Genomic DNA, 20,956 nt, shown 5'->3' with positions numbered 1-20,956 from the left:
GCTTGTATTTTACAAGTTGGAATGTAATGTTAAAGGTGGTGGTGGTGGGTGGAGTTATGGGAAGCAGTTTAATCATGCGTCACAGAGGTTCCCAATCAAATCAGACGTTTTACCAAATTAAACTTCCCAAGTACACTTCCCACTGCAAATAACGACATTTTGTTTTCATAACATAAAATTCAGTGATACAATATCCTCAAAAAGGCGAAATAACAACGACATAAGACTACTGTTACGAAAATAATGAAAACAAAATTATTAACCAGAGTGCTCACAAAAATCCCTCAAAACCAGCATGGGGAAACTACATACCAGGGATTTTATTGGCCAATATTGGCCTATCACAGATGATCAGTATTACCATATATGTTGGCGCTATCAGCCAATATGAAAACTTTTTAAAACTACTTGTACTGTTGAGTTGGAGGTATAGAGTTGTAACTGAGACCCCCACCAGCTCATTTTTGTCCTGCTTGCGAGTTAATCATAAATAATAGAGATTTAAAATAGCCTAATTCGACAAGTCATAATTTCAATCAAAGGTGATAGGTTTAATGTTTTTAATAACAGAAATTTAAATCAAATCTCAAAACAAAGCTCCAGTTCCTCTGAAGATATTTACTCTGCCAATCCAAAAAGTTTCGTCTGATTCTTTCATTTACAAGAATCAGAGGAGAATTGTTTACAGTGGCAACATAAACATGCATCTGTTGGTGATTGAATAAATTAGACTTTTAACCATTTTTCCATGCTGGAATGACTGTAATTCAGTAAAGCAACTGCGTGTTAATGAAAGAAGAAGGCATTGTATTATGAAAGTATTTAATTTTAAATGAATTAATGAGATATCATGAAATAAACACTCACATTAATACATTGAAATGTAAATATTATTTTGTGAAATAACTGGATTCGACGAAAGGCAAGGGGGCAGTGACGGCTAACAATGCCAGTGTCATAAAATCATTATTAACCAACATAAAACAAAAAAACTTTGAAAAAAAAAAAAGCCATTTGAAAAAAAAAAAAAAAATCTGAAATAAAATGTCATTTCCATAAATAGATGATGAGATGAAAGTTTTAATCATGTATTTAACATTTTCACAATCTTGACTCATGAATTTATTAATATAATAATGTGTACGTATGAAAAAAACAACATGGATACTTTTCACAGTTCCACATTTATTCAAAGCCAGACGTTTTCTTTTTAAGTGAGAAGTGAGTTCTCTCGCACATAGACGATCTTTTAAAAAAAAAAAAAAAAAAAAAAAAAAAAAAAAAGACTACAACTCCCAGAATCCCCGTCGGTACGTCGAGCCAAATCAACTAGCAGCACAAGCACATTTTGCACACGTTGGTTCCTCCCTGCGCGCACGCAGCTCACTGTCGTGCAGGTTGGTTTTTGCATAAGGGAGCTCCTCGCCTTCGTCTCAGCGGTGTTGCCAGACGCTTTTTTTTTTTTTTTTTTACCTGAAGTCATGGCTGACCAGGTGGCTGCCATGTGTGACCAGCTCGTGAAGGCTGTGAACGTGATCATGGACGCGGAAACGAGCCAAATTTACCGACTGGAGGCCCTGAAGGTAGCGTCGATGTAGCTGCTAGTTAGCCCAGCTTTACATATATCGGTGCTGCTGTGGAAGTAAAATCACGTGCGTTCATAGAAACGATAACCTCCGGTGGTAACGCTGATGGACCTGCGGGATCGGTGTTTGGAAGACGGTGCTCGTGAATTTATGAAAAGGTTTAACTCACGCTGTGTGTGGCTGCAGGCAGCGGTGTGCTTAGCTCCAATGGCTAGTTAGTAGGTTAGCTTCACGCTCTTCGGGTATTTATTGGGAATTTTCTGAGGGAGCTGCTGCTGTTTATGCCACACGTGCACGGCACCGTTAGGTTCATTCAAGTGTTATTTGTTTTAAACCTTTATAACTTTCAGTTGATCAAATTGTCTAAAATAACTGCTTTTTTATTTTATTTATTTGTTTATTTTTTTAATCACTACAGTTCTGTGAAGAGTTTAAAGAGTCGAGCTCCTTCTGTGTCCCATGTGGCTTACAATTAGCTGCCAAAGCCCAGCCTGCTGTAGTGAGACACTTTGGTTTGCAAATCCTGGAGCATGTCATCAAGTGAGTGGAACATGACTAACATAAATCCAATTTATAAAATTAAAAAAAAAAAAAAAAAAAAAAATCACATTATAAAAGCTGCATCACTGATGGAAAGCTTAATTTTCTTACAGATTCCGATGGAACAACATGGAACAAGCGGAGAAAGTCCAGTTGAAGGAGTGCGCCATGCAGCTGTTAGCTACTGTAAGTGTGATAATTAATCTTGTTTTATGGTTTAAACATAAACCGGCACAGTCGTTGACACTTACCTTGTGCCTGTTACCGGGCGTCCTCAGGGTACCCATCCCATCCTGGAGGAGGAGAGCCACATCAAAGATGGCCTGTCCCGAATCGTGGTAGAAATGATAAAGAGAGAATGGCCTCAACACTGGCCAGACATGCTGAAAGAGATGGAGGCTCTCACTAACCAAGGGGTGAGTAACTCACACGGAGCAGGAAACTGTCTGTTACTGGATCTTACTTGTTTCCTTGGCCAGAGGGGATTCAATTTGAATATGATTATGTCATAATTTGCATGAAAATAAGTACCAGGTGAGGATTAATCATGTTCATTTTCATGTGGCTTGATCATGTAAGCTTGGTCAAGACTGGGGTACATATTGACATCTCTCAATTATGAACTTGCACATCTTTTCCACTTCATTATTTTATCAATGCAAATATGGTTTTCCCAACCATTAGGCAAGACGAGCCAAATCATTTTGGATCGCATCAAATTAACTAAAGGACTTTTTTTCAGACTCAATGGTTGAATTTGTTCCCTGAAGGATGTCTTTATGTTATCTGCCCTGCATTCTCAAAATTTGTTGAAAAGTTTTACCGACATATGATTATCATATTGGTCGAAAATGTTGTTAAATTGCATACTTGGAAAAACAGGGAGAACCCTCATAAGCCCCTTCCAATTACGTGCTCCTAAGCCTTCCGCAAACTTACTGGCAAAGTAAGCTCTTTCTTGACTTTTCGGAGCAGATATTTTAACGAATGGATGCACCCTGTTAAATGTAAGTTCATAAAGTAAACGGCGTTTGTCATAGGAGGCACAGACGGAGCTTGTCATGTTGATCCTCCTGAGGCTGGCAGAGGATGTCATCACCTTCCAGACTTTGCCCACTCAGAGACGCAGAGACATCCAGCAGACACTCACTCAAAACATGGAGAGCATCTTCAGTTTCATGATGGCCATTCTGCATATTAATGTCGAGGACTATCGTAAACTGGTCAGTGAGGTCTACACATTATTATTCATATTGCTGAAAGTCGAAATTAAATGACTTCAGTCGTCTAACTTGTGTTTTCCTTTGTCTAGAAAGGGTCACCCGGACATGAACTGCAGGTGAGAAAACATCACTGCATCGCTGCACCTCTTATATCACAACTTGTTCACTTTGATCACTCTGGTGTCTTCGTCTCTTTGCACGCACAGGCTAGAGGTCACTGTCGAGTTGCTGTGGCGACGCTGAATACACTCGCAGGTTACATAGACTGGGTGTCCCTGGTGCACATCACCACCGGAAACTGTCATCTGCTGGAGATGTTGTGTCTGCTGCTGAGCGAAGCGGAGCTGCAGCTGGAGGCAGCAGAGTGTCTCCTCATTGCTATGAGCCGAAAGGTGAGTTGAAGAGAAAACGCATGAAGCTTTTTTTTACGGGACACTATTATGCCTCTGTTTGTCAAGTAATTACCACTACAGATTTTGATTTACTTTGTCAGAGCTGGATCACGATGGGGAAAAGTGGTGCAGCTTAACTGTGATCAAGAGCAATAGCACCACCATGTGGCCGTTTGTATCACATTTGTTTTAGCTCTACTCCTGAACTGAGATGTGTGATAAGAAAAAGTGTTTTTCTCTGAATTCCTGCTGCCTTAGACCAATTTTGCAGGGGTTTTTTTTTTAATACAATTTTTTTACAGCATTGCACATCTACAAATTTAATCAAGTTGATGCTCTGAATATATTAAAGCCCTCAATATTTGAAGTTTTGTATGGCTTGCGGATATACATTCATGTAACTGTGGTTTATTTCGCATGAATTTGCCCATGACTCAGGCAACCACATTCAAATGGCAAGTGCACATGCATAGCAAGCTTTAAGCTTCCCCCTGCTCTGTGCACTTCAAGGTGCTGTGCTCCGTTAGTGTGCAACCAGAGCAATCCCTCACCAGCTGATCAGCATAACTGTGTCACTGTGTGTATTGGGAGTCTGATCCAGATGGAAGTATTTCATTATTAAAATAACTGCTGAAAATAATTCAGAGAATGCGCAGCTGCGGTTGAAGTATGTGCTCGGAGTTGTTTCTAATTGGACGATGAAACTGTGATTGTTTACTGTGGACATTTACATTAAACTTTACAATAACAGGCCACATGACATCTCCTTTGTCCTTCCGCCACAGGGCAAGCTGGAGGAGAGGAAGCCGTTCATGCTGCTGTTCGATGACGTGGCCATTCACTACATCCTCTCTGCAGCCCAGTGAGTGCAACTTCGCCTCCCCATCGTCACTCTGTACAGACTTCGACCCAACATTTTGACTGCTATATAACGGTTTGTGGTTGGTTACAGGTCAGCAGATGGACTGGCGATATGCAAGAAATCCTCTGATTCACAGTAAGTCAATGTGACATGCAGTCTCTGTCCACTGTGGACCATGAAAACAGATGAGAAGTGATTTTAAAAACATAGGGGTAGGTTTATTCAACACGTTTGGCTGTGTCCTTTATGTTTACCTTCAGAGCAGTGGAGGTGGTGGAGCGGCGTTACATCTTTCTGAAGAGGCTCTGTCAGGTCCTGTGTGCCCTCGGAGGCCAGCTCTGCTCATTAGTGGTGAGTTCGGCCTAATTTTGCCACACAGTATTTTTCGTGTGACCACGATCTTTTATCCAGGCTTGATTCGCACAGCTGTGTTGTGGTCAGTCCCTCTTTTTTTCCTAGCGGCTCAGACTTTCTCATTACGACCAATGAGTGGGAAATAATCCTGTTCTCTCCACAGGGTTCAGATGTAGAGGTTGAAGTGCCAGCAAATCTCAGCAAGTACTTGGAAGCCTTGTTGGCCTTCACTACACATTCTAGTCAGGTGAGATGATGTCTTTATTTTGTATTTCTTTTTTGATGGCCTTAACTTAAGGTTTTGTCCTTTTAACCCCTCTGAACTGTATAAAAGTTAAGAGTTTGAAGAATGTACACCTTCCCTCCTCTTTTCTGCAGTTTTTGAAGTCGTCCACTGTGTCGACGTGGAGTGCTTTGTTCAGACACGAAACTCTGTCCAAGGACGCGGTTGTGGGGGAGATGGCCATCAAATACATCCGAACATCTATGACCAACCTCGTCAAGGTGAGACATTGGCGTCAGTGATGTTATTCAGTGTGAATGGAAGCTCAGCCGGGTGTAAAGAGATGTTTTCTTTCTCTTTCCAGACTGGCTTTCCTTCGAGGAACGACAACCCGAGTTGCGAGTACTCGCGTGTGGACTTTGACAGCGACGAGGACTTCCACTCTTTCTTTTTTTGTAAGTGTCACAGATTCAGTTTCATTTCGCTTCTGATTAGTACGTTAATTTTATCCCTTGATGTTTTTCACGTTGTGTTTTTGTGCTTCAAAGCTTTTCGAGGGCAGCAGGGAGAAGTTTTGAGGATTGCATGTCGGATCGTTCCTCTCGAAGCGTTCCAGATAGCAGCAGAATGGTTACAGTATCAGATTGCCAGCCCAATTAATACTGGAGATACCACATGTAAGTGTTCTCACTCTGGACACATTGAAACTGTATTAGAGAGGAAAACTGAAAACTCTTTATAGATATTTTTACTTTCTCTGCTTGAAGGGATTTTTAAGCGCATTGTTGGTGGATTTGTGTGATTTTTAACATGTAAATGGGGTTGGGAAACAGTTACTTACATTTAATACATCAAGCTCCACGGCCCATTCTGGTCTTACAAATATATTTATATAGTGATACTGGGACATGCATGCATAAGTAAAGCAGAATTTTGAATGTTTGTGATCATTCTCTTTTAAGGGCTTTGTTACACTAAATAAAAAAACAAATCGTAAATGTTAATATGTCGTAAATGTTAATACGCCGTAAATGAACACTTTTTTTTCCCTCTTTGCACCCTCTCTAGCTAAGACTGCAGAGGGCCTGTGCTCCCTCCTGTCTCCATCAGTGGTCCAGTGGGATGCAATGACAGTCTTCATGGAGTGCGTGGCCTCACAGATCTGTAAAAATCTGGAAGAGGAGGTAACACAATTCATTTTCAGTCACAGAACAACATTTTTCTTTTTTTTTAAACACAAAAAAAACCAACTAGTTGTACTAACGTGACGGTTTGACCTCCTTCTGCTTCTCATTGTGCAGAAGTTGCCCATCGACCAGAGCATGGAGCTGCTGCGTGCCGTGCTCAACTACGACACCAAAGACCCGCTCATCTTGTCCTGCGTGCTCACCAACGTCTCCGCCCTCTTCCCTTTTGCCATACACAGACCACACTTCCTGCCACAGGTTCTCAGCAAGGTCAGCCGAGTTGTTATTGATCACTAAACATCATTTATGTATATCGATAAGACCCGTGTTATCGTAAATACCTGCTGACACGGGTGGTGTGTAGTAGTTTCATGATGGTTCACAGGATGGTTTCCTGTGTGGCAAATGTCAATTCCCTTGCTTATGTTGCCGTACCAATAATTTTAAATACTCTTTATAGCGGTTTATCTTCGTAACTGGTGATTTACATTGACCTCGCAGCATTTGTCGTTTTGTGCTTGCAGCTCTTTAAAGCCATCACATTTGAGGTTGATCATGACAAAAAGGTAGGTTGCTTATACAGTACCAAATATTGGCCTTTTTCTTCAACCGTCATATCCAACATAAAAAATTTCAAGGAAAATCTGTAACTGATGTCTGCAGGCGCCTCGGACTCGAGCTGTGAAGAACGTGAGGAGACACGCCTGTTCTTCCATCATAAAGATTTGCCGGGATTACCCAAAGTTTATCCTGGTAATAATCTCTCCGCTCCAGTTAAAGTAAAATGTGGTTACATAGATGAGAGAAATGTGTAAAATAATCACTTCATTTATTCGTTTCTTCCCCAGCCTTGTTTTGACATGTTTTACAATCACGTGAAGAAGCTGTTTTTGAGCGAGGCTGCGCTGACTCACATGGAGAAATGTGCGCTGATGGAAGCTCTGGTTCTCACCAGCAACCAGTTTAAAGACTTTGAGAAGCAGAAGGCTTTTCTAGACGAACTCATGGCCCCCGTGGTTGCAGAGTGGACCTCGGACGACATGAGGCGGTGCGTTTGAATTCTCCGTTTCCCTCAAATTTGAACATTATGTGCGTTTTGATGTCATGACGAGTGATCGCCTTCGTTCTTCTTTTGTGTTTCAGTGCGCTTTCGGACCCGGCCATGTTCATCTCATTTGTTGGAGCTGATCAGGTGGTCACAGAGGACAGTAAGGATGCAGATAAAGCGGGCCTCAATAGGTGGCGAGTAAGTGTACAGTTGTAAACGGAGTTGGCCCTTATTTCATTCTTACTTTTAAGTTTAATGCTTGATTTATTTATTTGTATTTTTCCTACTCTGAACGGCCAAATTTGCAAATATTGTGGAAAAAAAAATTCCCAGTATTAATTTTTTTTTGCAGCTTTTCGCACCAAGTTAACCACAGAATAGACATTTTTCACTGCAGACAGCTTGACTTGTCATTGCAGGCAAAGCACAAGTGAATTAATAACACCATGGGTCCATTAAGTGTTCCAGTGAGTCATGACGGGGAACCATCTTGCACAAAAGCAGCACCTCACCTAAGTGGGAGGCAGCCGTGATTAATTCACCTGCGCTTTCCCTAATAACTAAAGATGTCTGGTGTGTAAAAGGTGTATGTCATAGATACAGTGAAATCATGAAGTTTAAGGATGCCATAGATATGTATATATTTTGCGACGCGTTTGGTGAGCACTCACCCGGTGTGTCACTCGTGATGCTTATTTCTGTTTTCAAAGATTAAAATCTTATGGGAGTAGTGTTAGTTTTGCAGGTATTTGATCATTAATTAGAATATTGGACAAATGTGTTTTTTCTTTTACCTGTTTACATGAGCATTTTAAGGCAGTCTGTTGACTAGGTGTTGAAATATTAATATTATAAAGTCTGGACCAAGTGGACTTGCCAACAAGCAACATTGCCTGTAGGCAGCTGTAACATTGTTACATGTAACTACTAACCCGTTTCCGCAAAAGTTGGCATGCTGTGTGTCTTTTGAATTTGATGCCAGCTTGGTTGCATTCATCCCTCATTTTTGATCTTCCTCTAGTTGAGTTTCTGTCTGTATGCCATGCTGGGAGTGGTGAAGCGGGCGCGCTGGCCTGCGGACCTGGAGGAAGCCAAGGCCGGGGCCTTCGTGGTGGGCTACACCCCCGCTGGAGCGCCCATCTACAGAAACCCTTGCACGGCCCAGTTTCTGCTTTTGCTGCCCAACCTACTGGCGCTGATCAAGTACGCCTGTGGAACGACGCTGTTCCTCCTACTTGTTATATCGAAAGCTTGTTTTCAGCCCCCCCTCCTTCCCCCCAATACCGATGCGCCGATCTGTGACTTGTCTCTTTTGTTCACTCCTCACTGTAGGACTCACAACAGTCTGTTCATGCCGGAGAACATGGCTCGTCTCAATGACAGCTTCTCCAGAGCTCATGAGCTGATGGATGCAGAGAGAAACATGGTTCTTGGTAAGAGTAGCTTTCAGCACATGCCTTTTTTTTTTTTTTTTTTTTCTTTCTTTCTTTTCTTTTTTCTCGTAGTGAGCGGTTTTCTGATTCTAAGATTGTGGTTGGGCCCTCTCAATATGTGCTTTTCTCCAGGTCTCACTCAGCCTCTTCTGGATATTTATGACTCTCCTGTTTATAAATCCAGCCTGGAGCGCATGCAGGGATTTCTCACAACATTATATGACAACTGGTGAGAACTGTGTTATTGCAGTTGCATGGTTTATACCTCCCATGTTGTACACACTTAACTTCTACCTCCTCTTCCTATCTCTTTCCCTCTGCAGCTTCCAAGTCCTGGGAAATGCAGGTCTGTCCCTGCAGCAGGAATTCTACAGCATTGAGAGGTTGGCTGAAGAAATCGCTGGCTCCGCCTTTGTCTCCCTGGACGACGTGCCTGACCACAGACTTCGCCCGATGATTCATATCCTTTTTCTTCCCGTTTCTCTTATCGCCACGCTTCGGGCATACGTTTAGTGATGCACATTTGTGTGCAAGCTCCTTTTTTTTGGTTTTTTTCCCGGCACTCACTTTTGAATGACACAACCCTTGCATGAACAAAGCTGAGCTACTTCTTTATGGGGACATTGAAGTTTCCTTAACTACGGTACGGGTGTTTGTGAGGCAGGTGGTGCTATCGTGTCCTCAGGAGTACTACGACAGTCTTCTCTGCCCTCTGCTGGGCCCTCTGTTCGCCTACATGCTGCAGGTCAGGATCTTCGCACGTTCCAGTCTCTTAACACTTGTTGTTGTTCTTGACATTAGATTCACTTAATTCACTTTATTCGCGTTATTAACGCCATAGTTGTATTTGTTGCTAAATGCCATGGCCTTGCTTTACATTACAGCGACTCAACGTCAAGTGGCAGGTCATCAACCAGAGGACGTCTGTCAAGTAAGTTGTGCGATTAGTGTTTGCATCTGTATTTTTGTGTATAGTTCAGCCACTCTGGCATTCTGCATGTTTTTATGAGATTTAAATAAAAAGCTTGATTTTTTTTTTTTTTTTACAGTGGCTTTTCTCAAAAATTGCAATGCAATATTTGCACTTGACTTTTTTTTTTTTTTTTTGGAGTTGCAATTGAAGGGAAAAAGTGATTCTTTTCTTAAATTGAAGTCATATATCACTACTTCTTATGGTAATAAGCACACTGCTCATCACAAAAAATATCTTCTCATCTTTTTATCTTCTGAACTAAAAGAACAACATGGCTCAGAATTACTGACTGAATTCCAGAGTCAAAAAAGTGATGTTGCCTACATCTTGTTTTTGTTTTTTTTAACAACATTAATAAAACACATAGTGTATGCACATGAAGGAAGTGCAAGGGCTTACAACTGGAAGGGTGTATAAAACTCATGTAATTCAACACATACTGTATGCATGACAATTGGTAGTCTAATTCTAATGACTAGACTACATTTCACATAAAACTGTTGAAAACCCTTGCTGACTGTTATTGAGGAGTTATTTTTGTACATAAAGCAAGTTTTGTTTGGACAGACTTACTTTGTACCGTAAAACCTTCACTAGAGCTTCTGTTGAGTACTTTTAACGCAGAGAAATAACGAGAATCTTTCAAAATTGCAAGCTCATGCAAATATTGCGGAGATGGCTTCTGGAGGGATTAATAAAACATCACTGATTTGAAAACAGTTCACACCAACTACAGCTTTTTGTTCATCTGAAGAACAACAGAACATTCTGACATCAAAAAAATATCTAATAATCACTATTCCTTTGACTCTTTATTCAGTTCAGAAAAAAAAAACATGTCTAAGAACTCTGTAGAATATCCTGCAAGTAGCTCTTTGATGGCTCAGCGTGTCCTGGGATTAGATATGGGGGACGTAACCAGATTGTTTTGTCTTTAGTGGTGAGGAAGAGGAGGAGGAGGAGGTGGTGTGTCAGGAGAGCCAGGTGACGCAGGAGATGTTGGAGGAGCAGCTCGTGCGCCTGCTCAACAGGGAGGTGCTGGATCTTCTCTGTAAGTTGCAGCGTCTCATGAACTAAGAGAATTATTATTTGACAACATACACGGGTGTCTGCGGTAAAACTTCAGACAATATTGCACTACTTGAAAATGAATATTTATACAAGCCACAACGTAAACGGATGATCCTATTTTGAAATCAAATGCAGGTAACGGTTTGTCAGTGGACGTCGTGTTAACTAGCGTTACGTCGAGTCCTGTGCGGCAGCCACTTTGCATTAGTTGGCCAACATGCAGCTCAAGGATAAAATATTCATTGCAAATGTGAGTTATATTAATTACACTGATGCTACAATAGTTTTATGATCGCAATGTTAAGTCCCTGTCTCAATTTACCATAAAGTGAAGGCTTATTAATCCTGCTAATGCACTGCAGTCACATGGTAAAGTTGTGTCTCTGCCAGTAACAGGAGCTGCAAATAGTTGCAGAACACATTCGGAATATTTCGGCCATAATTCCAAGATGTTTTGACAAAAAAGCTGAAGGTTTGTTGCGGGTTTAAAACTATTTGCCCTCACCACGCACTGTCCAATAAATAAAACAAACACTGGGCTGTGAGGGTGGTTTGATATTTTGAATTGAGAAGTTACTAAAAAAAAAAAAAATCTACGGTGTGAGACTTTTCAGGATTTAGCAGACAACTGCATGGTCAGCTTTTACTCCAACACTGGGGGGGAATTGAGTAATCACAGGGTCCTAATACTGCTCTCCTTCGCCTGCTTTTAGCCGTGACCTGTATTTCCAGAAAAGTGTCTGAACCTGCAGCAATTAAGGAGGAAGTCGACGGTAAGAGTCAAATTTAAAAAGGTAAATCTGTCGGGTGATTTTTTTTTGGTCTGGTTTTTGTTGTTGCATAATTTTGCCTGAAATTTGCTCTCGCAGAGGAAGACATGATGATGGATTCGGGGCAGACGGTGACGAACGCACAGGCCACAGAGCTGACTGAGCTGGGGAAATATCTGCTGAAACACGAGGTCAGCCCAAGACACATCACACAACAATCAGGAGGACGGCACAGTAAATGATGCATATAAACTTATTATGTCTCCCTTTTTTTTTTTTTTTTTCTCCCAGAACATCTACATGTCCATGTTGACGCTGACCTTCACCTCGCTGTCGTGGAAGGACGCCACTTATTGTCACCGCACTGCTTCCATCGTCTGCTGGACCCTTCTGCGGCAGGTAGCGTGCTTAATTCAACATATTGATAAAAGCCTGCATTACTTTTCTTTATTTTGTTGTTTTTTTTGTTAAATACACTTTGATGTCACCTTCTCCTTCTAAACACAAGTTGACTGGTTAGATTTTATGTTTCTGTTACTGCCAAGTTAATAAATATAACCTTCCCAGCATTCAATTAAAAACTATTGAAATTTTGCAATCAAGTAATACTAACCGACATAATCAATATACTTTTCATGTGACAATGTGGAGCACAATACAGCAATTAGAAAAACTAGACACATCGAGTTTAACACATCACCCCAAAAAGTATAACAAAAATCTGATCAAAATGATAGTTATACATTTGAAAATAGAGCAAATGCTAAATACATTATCGACCTAGTATATACAATGTTTTCAATCACAGTAGCATGGTAGTCACCTTTGTGACTTTTTTTTTTTTTTTTCCCTGTTTGTAACCAATTTGTTATAAGATTGGTTGCTTTTGCGAGTGCTTTAGAAGCAAGCGGTGTAAACGGCCTCAGAATAAACGAATCATAACGCACAGAATCATGCTTATTGTAATGAAGGGCTCTTTGTTGAGCTGCAGTGTGGCTCAGTGGTGTGTTTTTAATAGTTTTTGGACAACACTGGAGGTCTGCGGTGCAGAGTATTAAGTTACCTCAGGTTTTGAATACACGGGCAATACTTGTTGGCAGATCAGTTCAATGTTACGTTTCGGGCCTGATTTACTAACATGTCAAATAAAAGGTACTTAATTGCATGTTTATTCCAAAAGTTTGCACATTTATTTTGCACTCATTTTTGCGTTGTTGATGTCGGATGCAAATCGCTCTATTTAAATGAGGTATTTGCGTGTGTTGGTGATTCCAGCCGTTCTAACAGAACGATCGCAAAAGGAAATGATCCCGTTGAAATTAATAAATATAACCAGAACAAAACGCTATACAAGAAATTATCAGCGAGGAAGCCAATGCCGAGGGAATAACAAAAAGATCAACAGATTAAATTATAAGAAGGCAAGATATTAGGCGACAAATACAAGCATGGGTTTGTGACATCACAAACTTAAGGAAGTCCAAATAGCACATTTGCTGAAAACAGGCTGTGTGCGTTTCTCTGTGGACAGTATTTGTATACCTTTTGCATCTTTATTTGCTTTATCATCAAAAATATAGATCTGATTTTAAACAATATGGGACCTTTTAATGATCTTTGTTTACATTTAAGAAAGTATAGATAATCACAATATTTGAATTTTTCTGGATGTGGTTTGAGAAATGTATTATTTAGGCACCTTGGTACTGCACTTTGTGCAGACCTGGTGAGATCACACCCTTTTGTTAAAGCTTTTGAATTGTCCTTTAATACTCTATATACAGATATAATCTTCTCGTGTAATCCATTTCAACTTTGGCTCCTTTTCTGACCTCTTAATGTCCTTGTGTCCATCTTTAATGTACCATTCCAAGGCTTGTCAATTATTGTCTGATACTCCCCATCTGTGACGCTGTGAAAGGTAGCTTAAATAACTCTAAATTTCTAAAGTCCCCCCCCCTGCCCTCCACCATATATATATGTATATATATATATATATATATATATATATACACACACACACACACACACACATCCTGTCTTTGTCTCTTCAGGTCGTAGGGGGTAATCTTCTTCCTGAAGCAGTCACGTGGTTCTTCACCAGTGTTCTCAGGGGCCTTCAGGTTCACGGGCAGCACGAGGTCTGCAACTCCACCCTCTCTCAGCTGGCCATGCTCATCTACGAAAACCTGGTGAGGCTGATGGAGTGACTGTTCTTTGTCAGTTTTCCCTCTCAAGAGAAATAAAACTCTCCCATGACTGCTACCAATGATTATTTTCAGTACTGATTTATGTGCCCGTTATGTACTTAATTGTTTTAACTGCAGAATGTCAACATTTTTTAATTATCCCTGATCAAATTGCTTATTTTATCCAAGAGAAAAAAATTAACACATTTGCAAAGTTGGGATCCTATATATTTAATATTTTGTATTTTAGCATGAAAAAACCTTGAAATAACATGAATTCTCACAGTTGTTTCTGATTAAGTGATATAGTACTGTCTTAGGGTAAAGCGGAGTTGACTTTTATGTTGAGTCTTTTGGTTTTAAGGGTATAATATATTCCCATATTTGAAGTTTCATCTGTGGGAATTGCTGAGTGCATCTTTTAATCTATGTGCATACATCTGCCTGTCCATCTGTGTTAGCGGCCTCGCTACATGGAGCTGAAAGCCGTGATGGCACAGATCCCAAACATCAGCATGGAGGCTCTGGGCCAGTATGATCACAGGCTCCTGGACCCCGGTGCTCAAAAGTTTGGAGAGAAGAAGAGGAGAGACCAGTTCAAGAAGCTCATCGCAGGAACTGTTGGGGTAATGCCGCACCCAGCCACTAGGGAGCAGCGCTCCTCCAGTATATCTGGCTGTGGACCCGTTCGTCACAAGTGACCCCAAGGCACTGGTCTAATAGTGCAAGTCATTACTCAGCAGTGTGATTCTGGCTCTGTTGTAAATCTTCTGTGCTCAGAAGCCAAAAAAAAAGAAGTGTAGCAGCTCAACAGGGCTGTACAGTCTAATGAAATTCTTTCTTGCAGGTCTTGGGTGGCTCGGTTTAACCTCTCCTCTCCTTGTCCCCCGCCAACAGAAAGCTCTGTGCCAGCAGTTCAGGAAGGAGGTTCATATCCGGAATCTTCCATCGCTCTTTAAAAAGCCGAAGCCAGACAAGGATGTACTGGGCAGCGAATCATTGGGGCTGGCAGCTCTCTTCACCCCCGAGAATAATTCCCTGTAGGAAAACGTCGGGCTTCAAGTGGACTTCATACTGACTGACGACGGGAGTTGTGTGTCTACAAACCAGGGTTTCCCTCACCACCCTCCAGCCGGGGCGGCGCTACCGAACATATCTGTCAACACTCCTGTATTTCAATAGGTCAGCTTTTCTTTTAACCCTTATTGTGCCGTTAATGTGCCACATCTTTTTTTTACTAGTGTTACACACGGGATACCTTTTAAATCCGTTTGTAGACTTCTCCTCTATTCCCTTGTGCATACTATTAAAGGAGGTATATAAGATACGAAAATTAGATGTCAGATTAAAGAAGGGTCTTTTGTCAATCTTCACATGGCAGAGTAACCATCATTATTTACTCTGCTGCAGAAGCTTTATTGTCCCACAAACTACCATAAAATAGGACGTCTCTGCTTTTTCACATTTTTATTTTGTGCCTTTTTCATTTTAAGGGGCTGTATTCAACCGTTGCCCAACATCAAGCACGCCTTCGATTTATGGAACTCTGTACTCAAACTGAGAGCCGAGCTGCGGTTTTATATTCAGCATAGTAATAGGCATCTAATGATACCTAAACAAGCAAAGCCAGTAGAGCAAATAGCTGCGGAGGCAGCTTAAGATACTGCGACTGAAAAAGTATTATTTATGTGGTTTGTGAAGATTTAGAAACCTTTTCTTTTTTTTTTACCAAGAGAAAAAAAAAAAAAAATCTTAATTTCAGAGGTTAGTGTTGGCAGATATGTTCTGTGACCATGCTGCTGCTGTCAAAGCTGTTGTATCTCGGGTTGAAAACAAAAAGAAAAATCTAGGACAAATCCTGTTGCACAATTATCTACCGCTATTTCTTTTTGACTGGACGAGCTTGAATGCGGTTTCTGATTGTGAAGGATGTTAATCACGGTACCTCAGGTGCGACGTTCCTCATGATGGGGTGAAGTTACTTTATCTAAATCTACCCTAAGAGAAGATTAAAACAAAAACAGCTGGATTATGTTTTCGTGAATGGTTATTGTAGATTTAAATATGAACAGCAGCTTGTCTGTTTTGCGGATATTACACAGCTGGTTAAAGCAATGATGGTTTGCATTTTGCTCATTCTTCATATCGGCACAACTTACACGGCCCAAGCACCGTTTGGAATTGCTTATTTAATGCAGAGCACATATCATACTTCAAGTAATGCAACCACATCTTGTGCCAAAACACTCATTTTGGATTTGTGACCAGACAATTGTGTCTGACAAATCGTACATATAACTTAAAGACTATTTAAGAGTGAAATAAACAACTAATGTTTAGCTTAATCCAAGTCTTTCTGTTGTTTTCTCGTTGTTCAGTTGTTGATGATATTCTGTTTTTCACGTGTTTTTATTTTTGTTTGTTTTTTGTAATGGTTTTGCCAGCAAGGAAAGAAAAAAAAAAAAAAAAAAAAAGATGAACCAGCACTACATTCCTTCATTGTCCAAGGGATTGTTTTTAAACATAATTTGTTGGATGTATTTTGCTCTTATGGAGCTGTAACAGCGGAGAGTTTTTTTGTTTTTGTTTTTTTTAACTATTTGTGTAGATTCAGACCAAAATAGATGGGAGTGGATTGAGTCTCCTCTAAATGGATTTAGGCGGGTTTGTTTATCAGATGCTGTTTTACTGAAAAAAGGTTGACATACTTGGAAAGGAATAGAAACAATTATGAAATCTGATTTTTTTTTTTTTTTTTTTTTTTTTTCAAATAAATTGATTTCCCTGTCTTTGTGATGATTGTCTGTTCACATGTTGCCATTTTTAAAAATGCTTGTTCGACACTAAAATGTTCTGTACAAAGGAGAAAAAGGCTTTTTAAAAGTGTAGTGTGGTTTATATTTTTGTTGTTTTAAATAAAAAAAGAAAATTACTTCTATTGGCCTAAAATCTTTTAATATTTTTTATTTATAACAAGTATTTATTTGTTAATTACTACATATGGACATTTTGGGTTTTGTATTATGCCTCATATTAAACATTTTGCAGAAGGACCAATACAAAAACAGCTTTAAATATTGACATGAAATCCAGAAAGAAAAAAGTTCCAACAATGTGGAAAAAAATAAGACCTTGAACCTTAATATTTATTGATTATCTGCTTGTGCATAGAGATGTTCATACTAATACTGACCGATCTGTAGTTTTTGAATTAATTATAGGATTTCAAATAATTTAATTGTGAAGTCAATGTTTCACACTGAAGATTGTTCCCTAAACATATTCTCGTTCTTCCTTCCAATTAAATTTTTCATCATATATATACACAATTAACATATTTCTAATGTTAAGACATTGTTTATTAAAGTACAAAATGTTATTGCTCAGCACGGTAGTAAAAGATCAATCAATCAATCAAATACTTTATTTATCTCTCACGGTGCAATTCATGGAAAGTGAGAACAACTACAGCACTCAATACAACACGCAATACATCAATTAATAAATACTAGAAAGAGGTCAGGGCATTTCCTCTTCCTCCTCCTCCTACTTGGACGTTATTTAATCATTTGAGTTTTGACATTTTTACAAGCTTGTATTTTTAGTGATGTTACACCCACATTTTTCCATGGTCTTCTATAGTCAGTCAATTTTTGACAAAAAAAAAAAAAAAGATATTTTAAAAAAAATGTTTGAATACGTTTCAATATAATTTGTTTTTCTGAATCAAATGATTCTGTCTTTATACACATTTGGAACACGTTATCGGTGGTAATAGATGCTGATAATTCTTCAGAGTGCCAGTATTTCAATTGATCAATCTCTAGACGAGTATACGTGTTGGTAAGTATATCATGAAGAAATACTGTTTTAGGGGAAGACTTCGGAATCATCCACAAAAGCAACTTGGTTTTAGAGTCAGTGAAAGCAGTTCACCCTCCGGTCACTGGGGGGGGCGCTAATGAAACGTTTGACGAGTAGTACGAGGAGTGCAAAGAAGAATGGTGTCAAATCATGGCTGCTTATCTCTGGTACGTCCTGAGTTTTGCTATAAATAAGATATGCGGAGAACGAACACATTAGTGCATGTCGCTGTAATATCTACGGTTCAAATGCAGTCCTTTGTACCTCGAAATGTTCACACTACCAAACCCCTAAAAGTTCGTTTTATAAACATTTGTACGTTTGTGGTTTTAACTAATTTGGTACACGAATACTGCAATTCCCTGTTTCACCATATAAACATGTAGTCAAGTGTTTTAAGTACAGTACACGTTTATTCCTTAATACCTGCGTTTTTACATTACTTTAAGTTACTTCTCCTTTCAGACTAAGAGGCAAACGCTGTGGGGATTTTCACTCTACTTTTTTTGATTTTGCAAACAAAAAGTATGACAAGTTTTTGATGCTTTGCTCTAGATTAAACTAACAATGTAAGAGTTCAAAAAGCAGTAAATGAGCTCCACCTAAACTACCCACAACATCAAAATACTGCTTTCTTGTCCATTCATCAATAATAATGATCCAATACAGTTCTAATTCTGCCTCTTGTATACTTATCATTTTAATAACTTATCAACATTTGACCTATAATAGCCTACGTGTTCTTTTACTTAATTCAAAGTTATAATGCTAGACTTTTACTTGTAATTGAGTATTTCTATAGCGTAGTATTGCTACTTTTACTTAAATGAGTGATCTGCAGGGGATTCAGTAGCCTTTTTTTTTAAGTCGCGTCATAAAGTTTTAAATGGATTGATTCCTCATGTTTGGGGTAAATGTACAGTTAGGAAATACATATTTTTTCCAGATAGCTGATTTACAAATTTAGCAGGTCCGCCAGATATGTATATACATATGCATCATATGAAAATACTCAAGTCAAGTATAAGTACCTCAGAATTCTACTTGCTGTACATACAGTAGTCAAGTTAATTTTATTTATGTGGTGCATTTAAAAACAACAAGAGTTGCCAAAAGGGCTTCACATCAAACAAAGACCTGAAACATTTAAGCCATTAATGACAAAATAATTAATAAAATCAAAGGAAATTCTTACATCTTTTCAGATGTAAGAAATTGCTGCTTGTCTTTGTCATATATGATACTGAAACCTGTCTTATGCAGTGTGAATTTATCACGAGATTCTGTTTTAAAATGTTCGAGTTTTTGATAGACGAGGCAATTAATAGAGAAAATAATCAGCAGATTAATCTATAATCAAAATAATGATCAGTTACAGCACCATTAAAATCATTCCTGCTGTCCATACTGGCCTTGAAGAGATCCTCTCCTACTGTGAAAAAAAAACTTGCACCCACCTTCAGTATGCTGTCTCCCACCCACACTACACACAATCACGAGGTTTTGGATTACCAATGCTTTCAAGCACAACAAAGAAATATCTTTTATGTTTTTTTTGTTTTTTTTTTTAAATGAAAATCCAAGAACGCTGCACTGGCTTTCTTCCCACTTATCCTGATTTTCCTTCGTGTCTTCTAGGACCCATTACCCACCCAGCAGCACCGAGCTCCTACTGCTTTGCCCCATCACTGCTCCCTGGCTGCAAAATTCTCTCATCAGTGTGACTCTGCAAATACGAGCCAAAGACTTTCCTCAACATTTGTCTGCAACAAACACACGACCACGATGTATCATATGATAATATTTACAAAGACACAAAATCTGCACTTTTAACACAAAGCAGGAGTGGATGAAAACAGTCCAATTTTGTTGATCACATATATGATATTTTGTTATCCATAATATAAACATATTGTGTTATTATACTATGTATAGAGTTATATATAAACTCTCAGATGTTATTAAATTTAGCGACTGCCATTAGACAGCCTATAAACAATTGTTAATATTTTCTGTTGATTCATCTAAACGAAAGATAAAATGTGTTTGACATATTTGTTACGCAGTGGATGTTTATTTTATTTTTTACACTGAACAAGGAGTAATATTTGATTTCAACTACCTACATATAAACTACTATGAGGAAGAGGCCCTGTTGGCAGTAGTTGCAGGCTTTTGTGCATATGAATGGATTTGTGGATTTCCCACGCACTTTTGTATAACTTCTCTCCAAAGGCATTATGTTTGGAGTTTCTGTCACGTTAGACATTAAATATTTTCCCCCAAATTGCTAATTAGCTGCATTTATTTGACCCCTCTCTCTTTATAAACCCACATCGTCTGCTGCAGAGAAGCATTCCCTCGGCTACCACCAGGGCATGTTGTGCTGTAGTTTACTTGCATCAGATATTGCATTTAGCATAAGCTTTTATCCCATATAAGGCTGCAGTGGATCTTAGGGGAACGAGCTGCACTTTTGCCCTTCTCCTACAGACTCAAAGTGCTTTGAGGGTGACTGTGCAGCCTTTGCTTTTTGATATTCCTATGCCAAGGAATATTTCATGGCACTGGGAAATGTATTATATCATGCACCCCACTTTTCAGTAGCCTTGTCGTGTAGTGGTTTATAATATTCCTTTGACTTCAAGATGTAACTTTTACCATGGTTACCACACAGCAGAGTAAAACTATTAAATGACTCATTGTAATGTTGTGACTCTGGCAACACTAATGATGGTTTAGGTGTGTAAAAAAAAGAGTAGACACCTGTAAATTTAGTTTGTTTATATTTAATAGCTGTATTTAGATAATAAATGTGTGCTCATCTGTTTGGGGAAAATATATATATATATAAAAACGTATTCAAATGATTATAAATAGTCTTGATTAATGATCATTTCTCATAATATTACAATATTACAGTTTGACAGTCAGCGTGGACCGTAAAGTTGCTGTATTTATCTCATCGATCAAATATATATCATCACCACACTTTTATTTGATTTTTTTTTTTTTTCTTCAGTCGATTAACACGCCCGAACCTGTTTTCCATCAGCAGCACCAGCTTCACGGCAGCTTAGCAACGCGGTTGCCGCGCAACACAGAAGTTTCTGGTCGGAGCGTTGCTTTTCAGCTGACGCTTCATATTTTAATCAGCAAACAGCACACAGGTGTGTGCTCAGGTAACACGTTTTTTTCACACGGCTCCGAACCGCGAACTAAAACCAACTCCGAACCGACA

The 20,956-nt window shown here is 39.2% G+C and overlaps 1 protein-coding gene across 2 annotated transcripts; it reads left to right on the top strand.

Moving 5' to 3' along the window:
* Positions 1–1,357: 1,357 nt before the first annotated feature.
* LOC138195327 (exportin-5) lies at positions 1,358–16,789 on the top strand. Of its 2 annotated transcripts, XM_069144638.1 has the most exons (33): positions 1,360–1,583; positions 2,005–2,126; positions 2,240–2,312; positions 2,405–2,542; positions 3,167–3,349; positions 3,439–3,465; positions 3,556–3,741; positions 4,527–4,603; positions 4,694–4,738; positions 4,864–4,954; positions 5,121–5,204; positions 5,336–5,461; positions 5,545–5,635; positions 5,729–5,857; positions 6,249–6,364; positions 6,482–6,637; positions 6,892–6,933; positions 7,031–7,120; positions 7,216–7,415; positions 7,511–7,613; positions 8,437–8,618; positions 8,748–8,848; positions 8,981–9,077; positions 9,172–9,308; positions 9,496–9,593; positions 9,733–9,779; positions 10,760–10,872; positions 11,606–11,665; positions 11,762–11,853; positions 11,954–12,061; positions 13,717–13,854; positions 14,313–14,477; positions 14,749–16,789. In XM_069144638.1, the coding sequence occupies exons 1-33, from the start codon at positions 1,482–1,484 to the stop codon at positions 14,893–14,895; spliced, it is 3,666 nt and encodes a 1,221-aa protein (XP_069000739.1). In that variant the 5' UTR covers positions 1,360–1,481; the 3' UTR covers positions 14,896–16,789. The 2 variants fall into 2 exon arrangements, with proteins under 2 accessions (XP_069000740.1, XP_069000739.1); XM_069144639.1 differs by lacking the exons at positions 11,954–12,061; positions 13,717–13,854; positions 14,313–14,477; positions 14,749–16,789 and having other exon boundaries at positions 1,358–1,583; positions 11,606–11,686; positions 11,762–11,842.
* The last annotated feature ends 4,167 nt before the right edge of the window (positions 16,790–20,956 follow it).

Source organism: Embiotoca jacksoni, unplaced genomic scaffold (genome assembly GCF_022577435.1).
Source record: "Embiotoca jacksoni isolate LCO1_2020_lvr unplaced genomic scaffold, fEmbJac1.0.p SCAF_12, whole genome shotgun sequence".
NCBI lineage: Eukaryota > Metazoa > Chordata > Actinopteri > Embiotocidae > Embiotoca > Embiotoca jacksoni.
The sequence above is the reverse complement of the archived record's forward strand: the minus strand, read 5'-3'. Positions and strand labels throughout refer to the sequence as shown.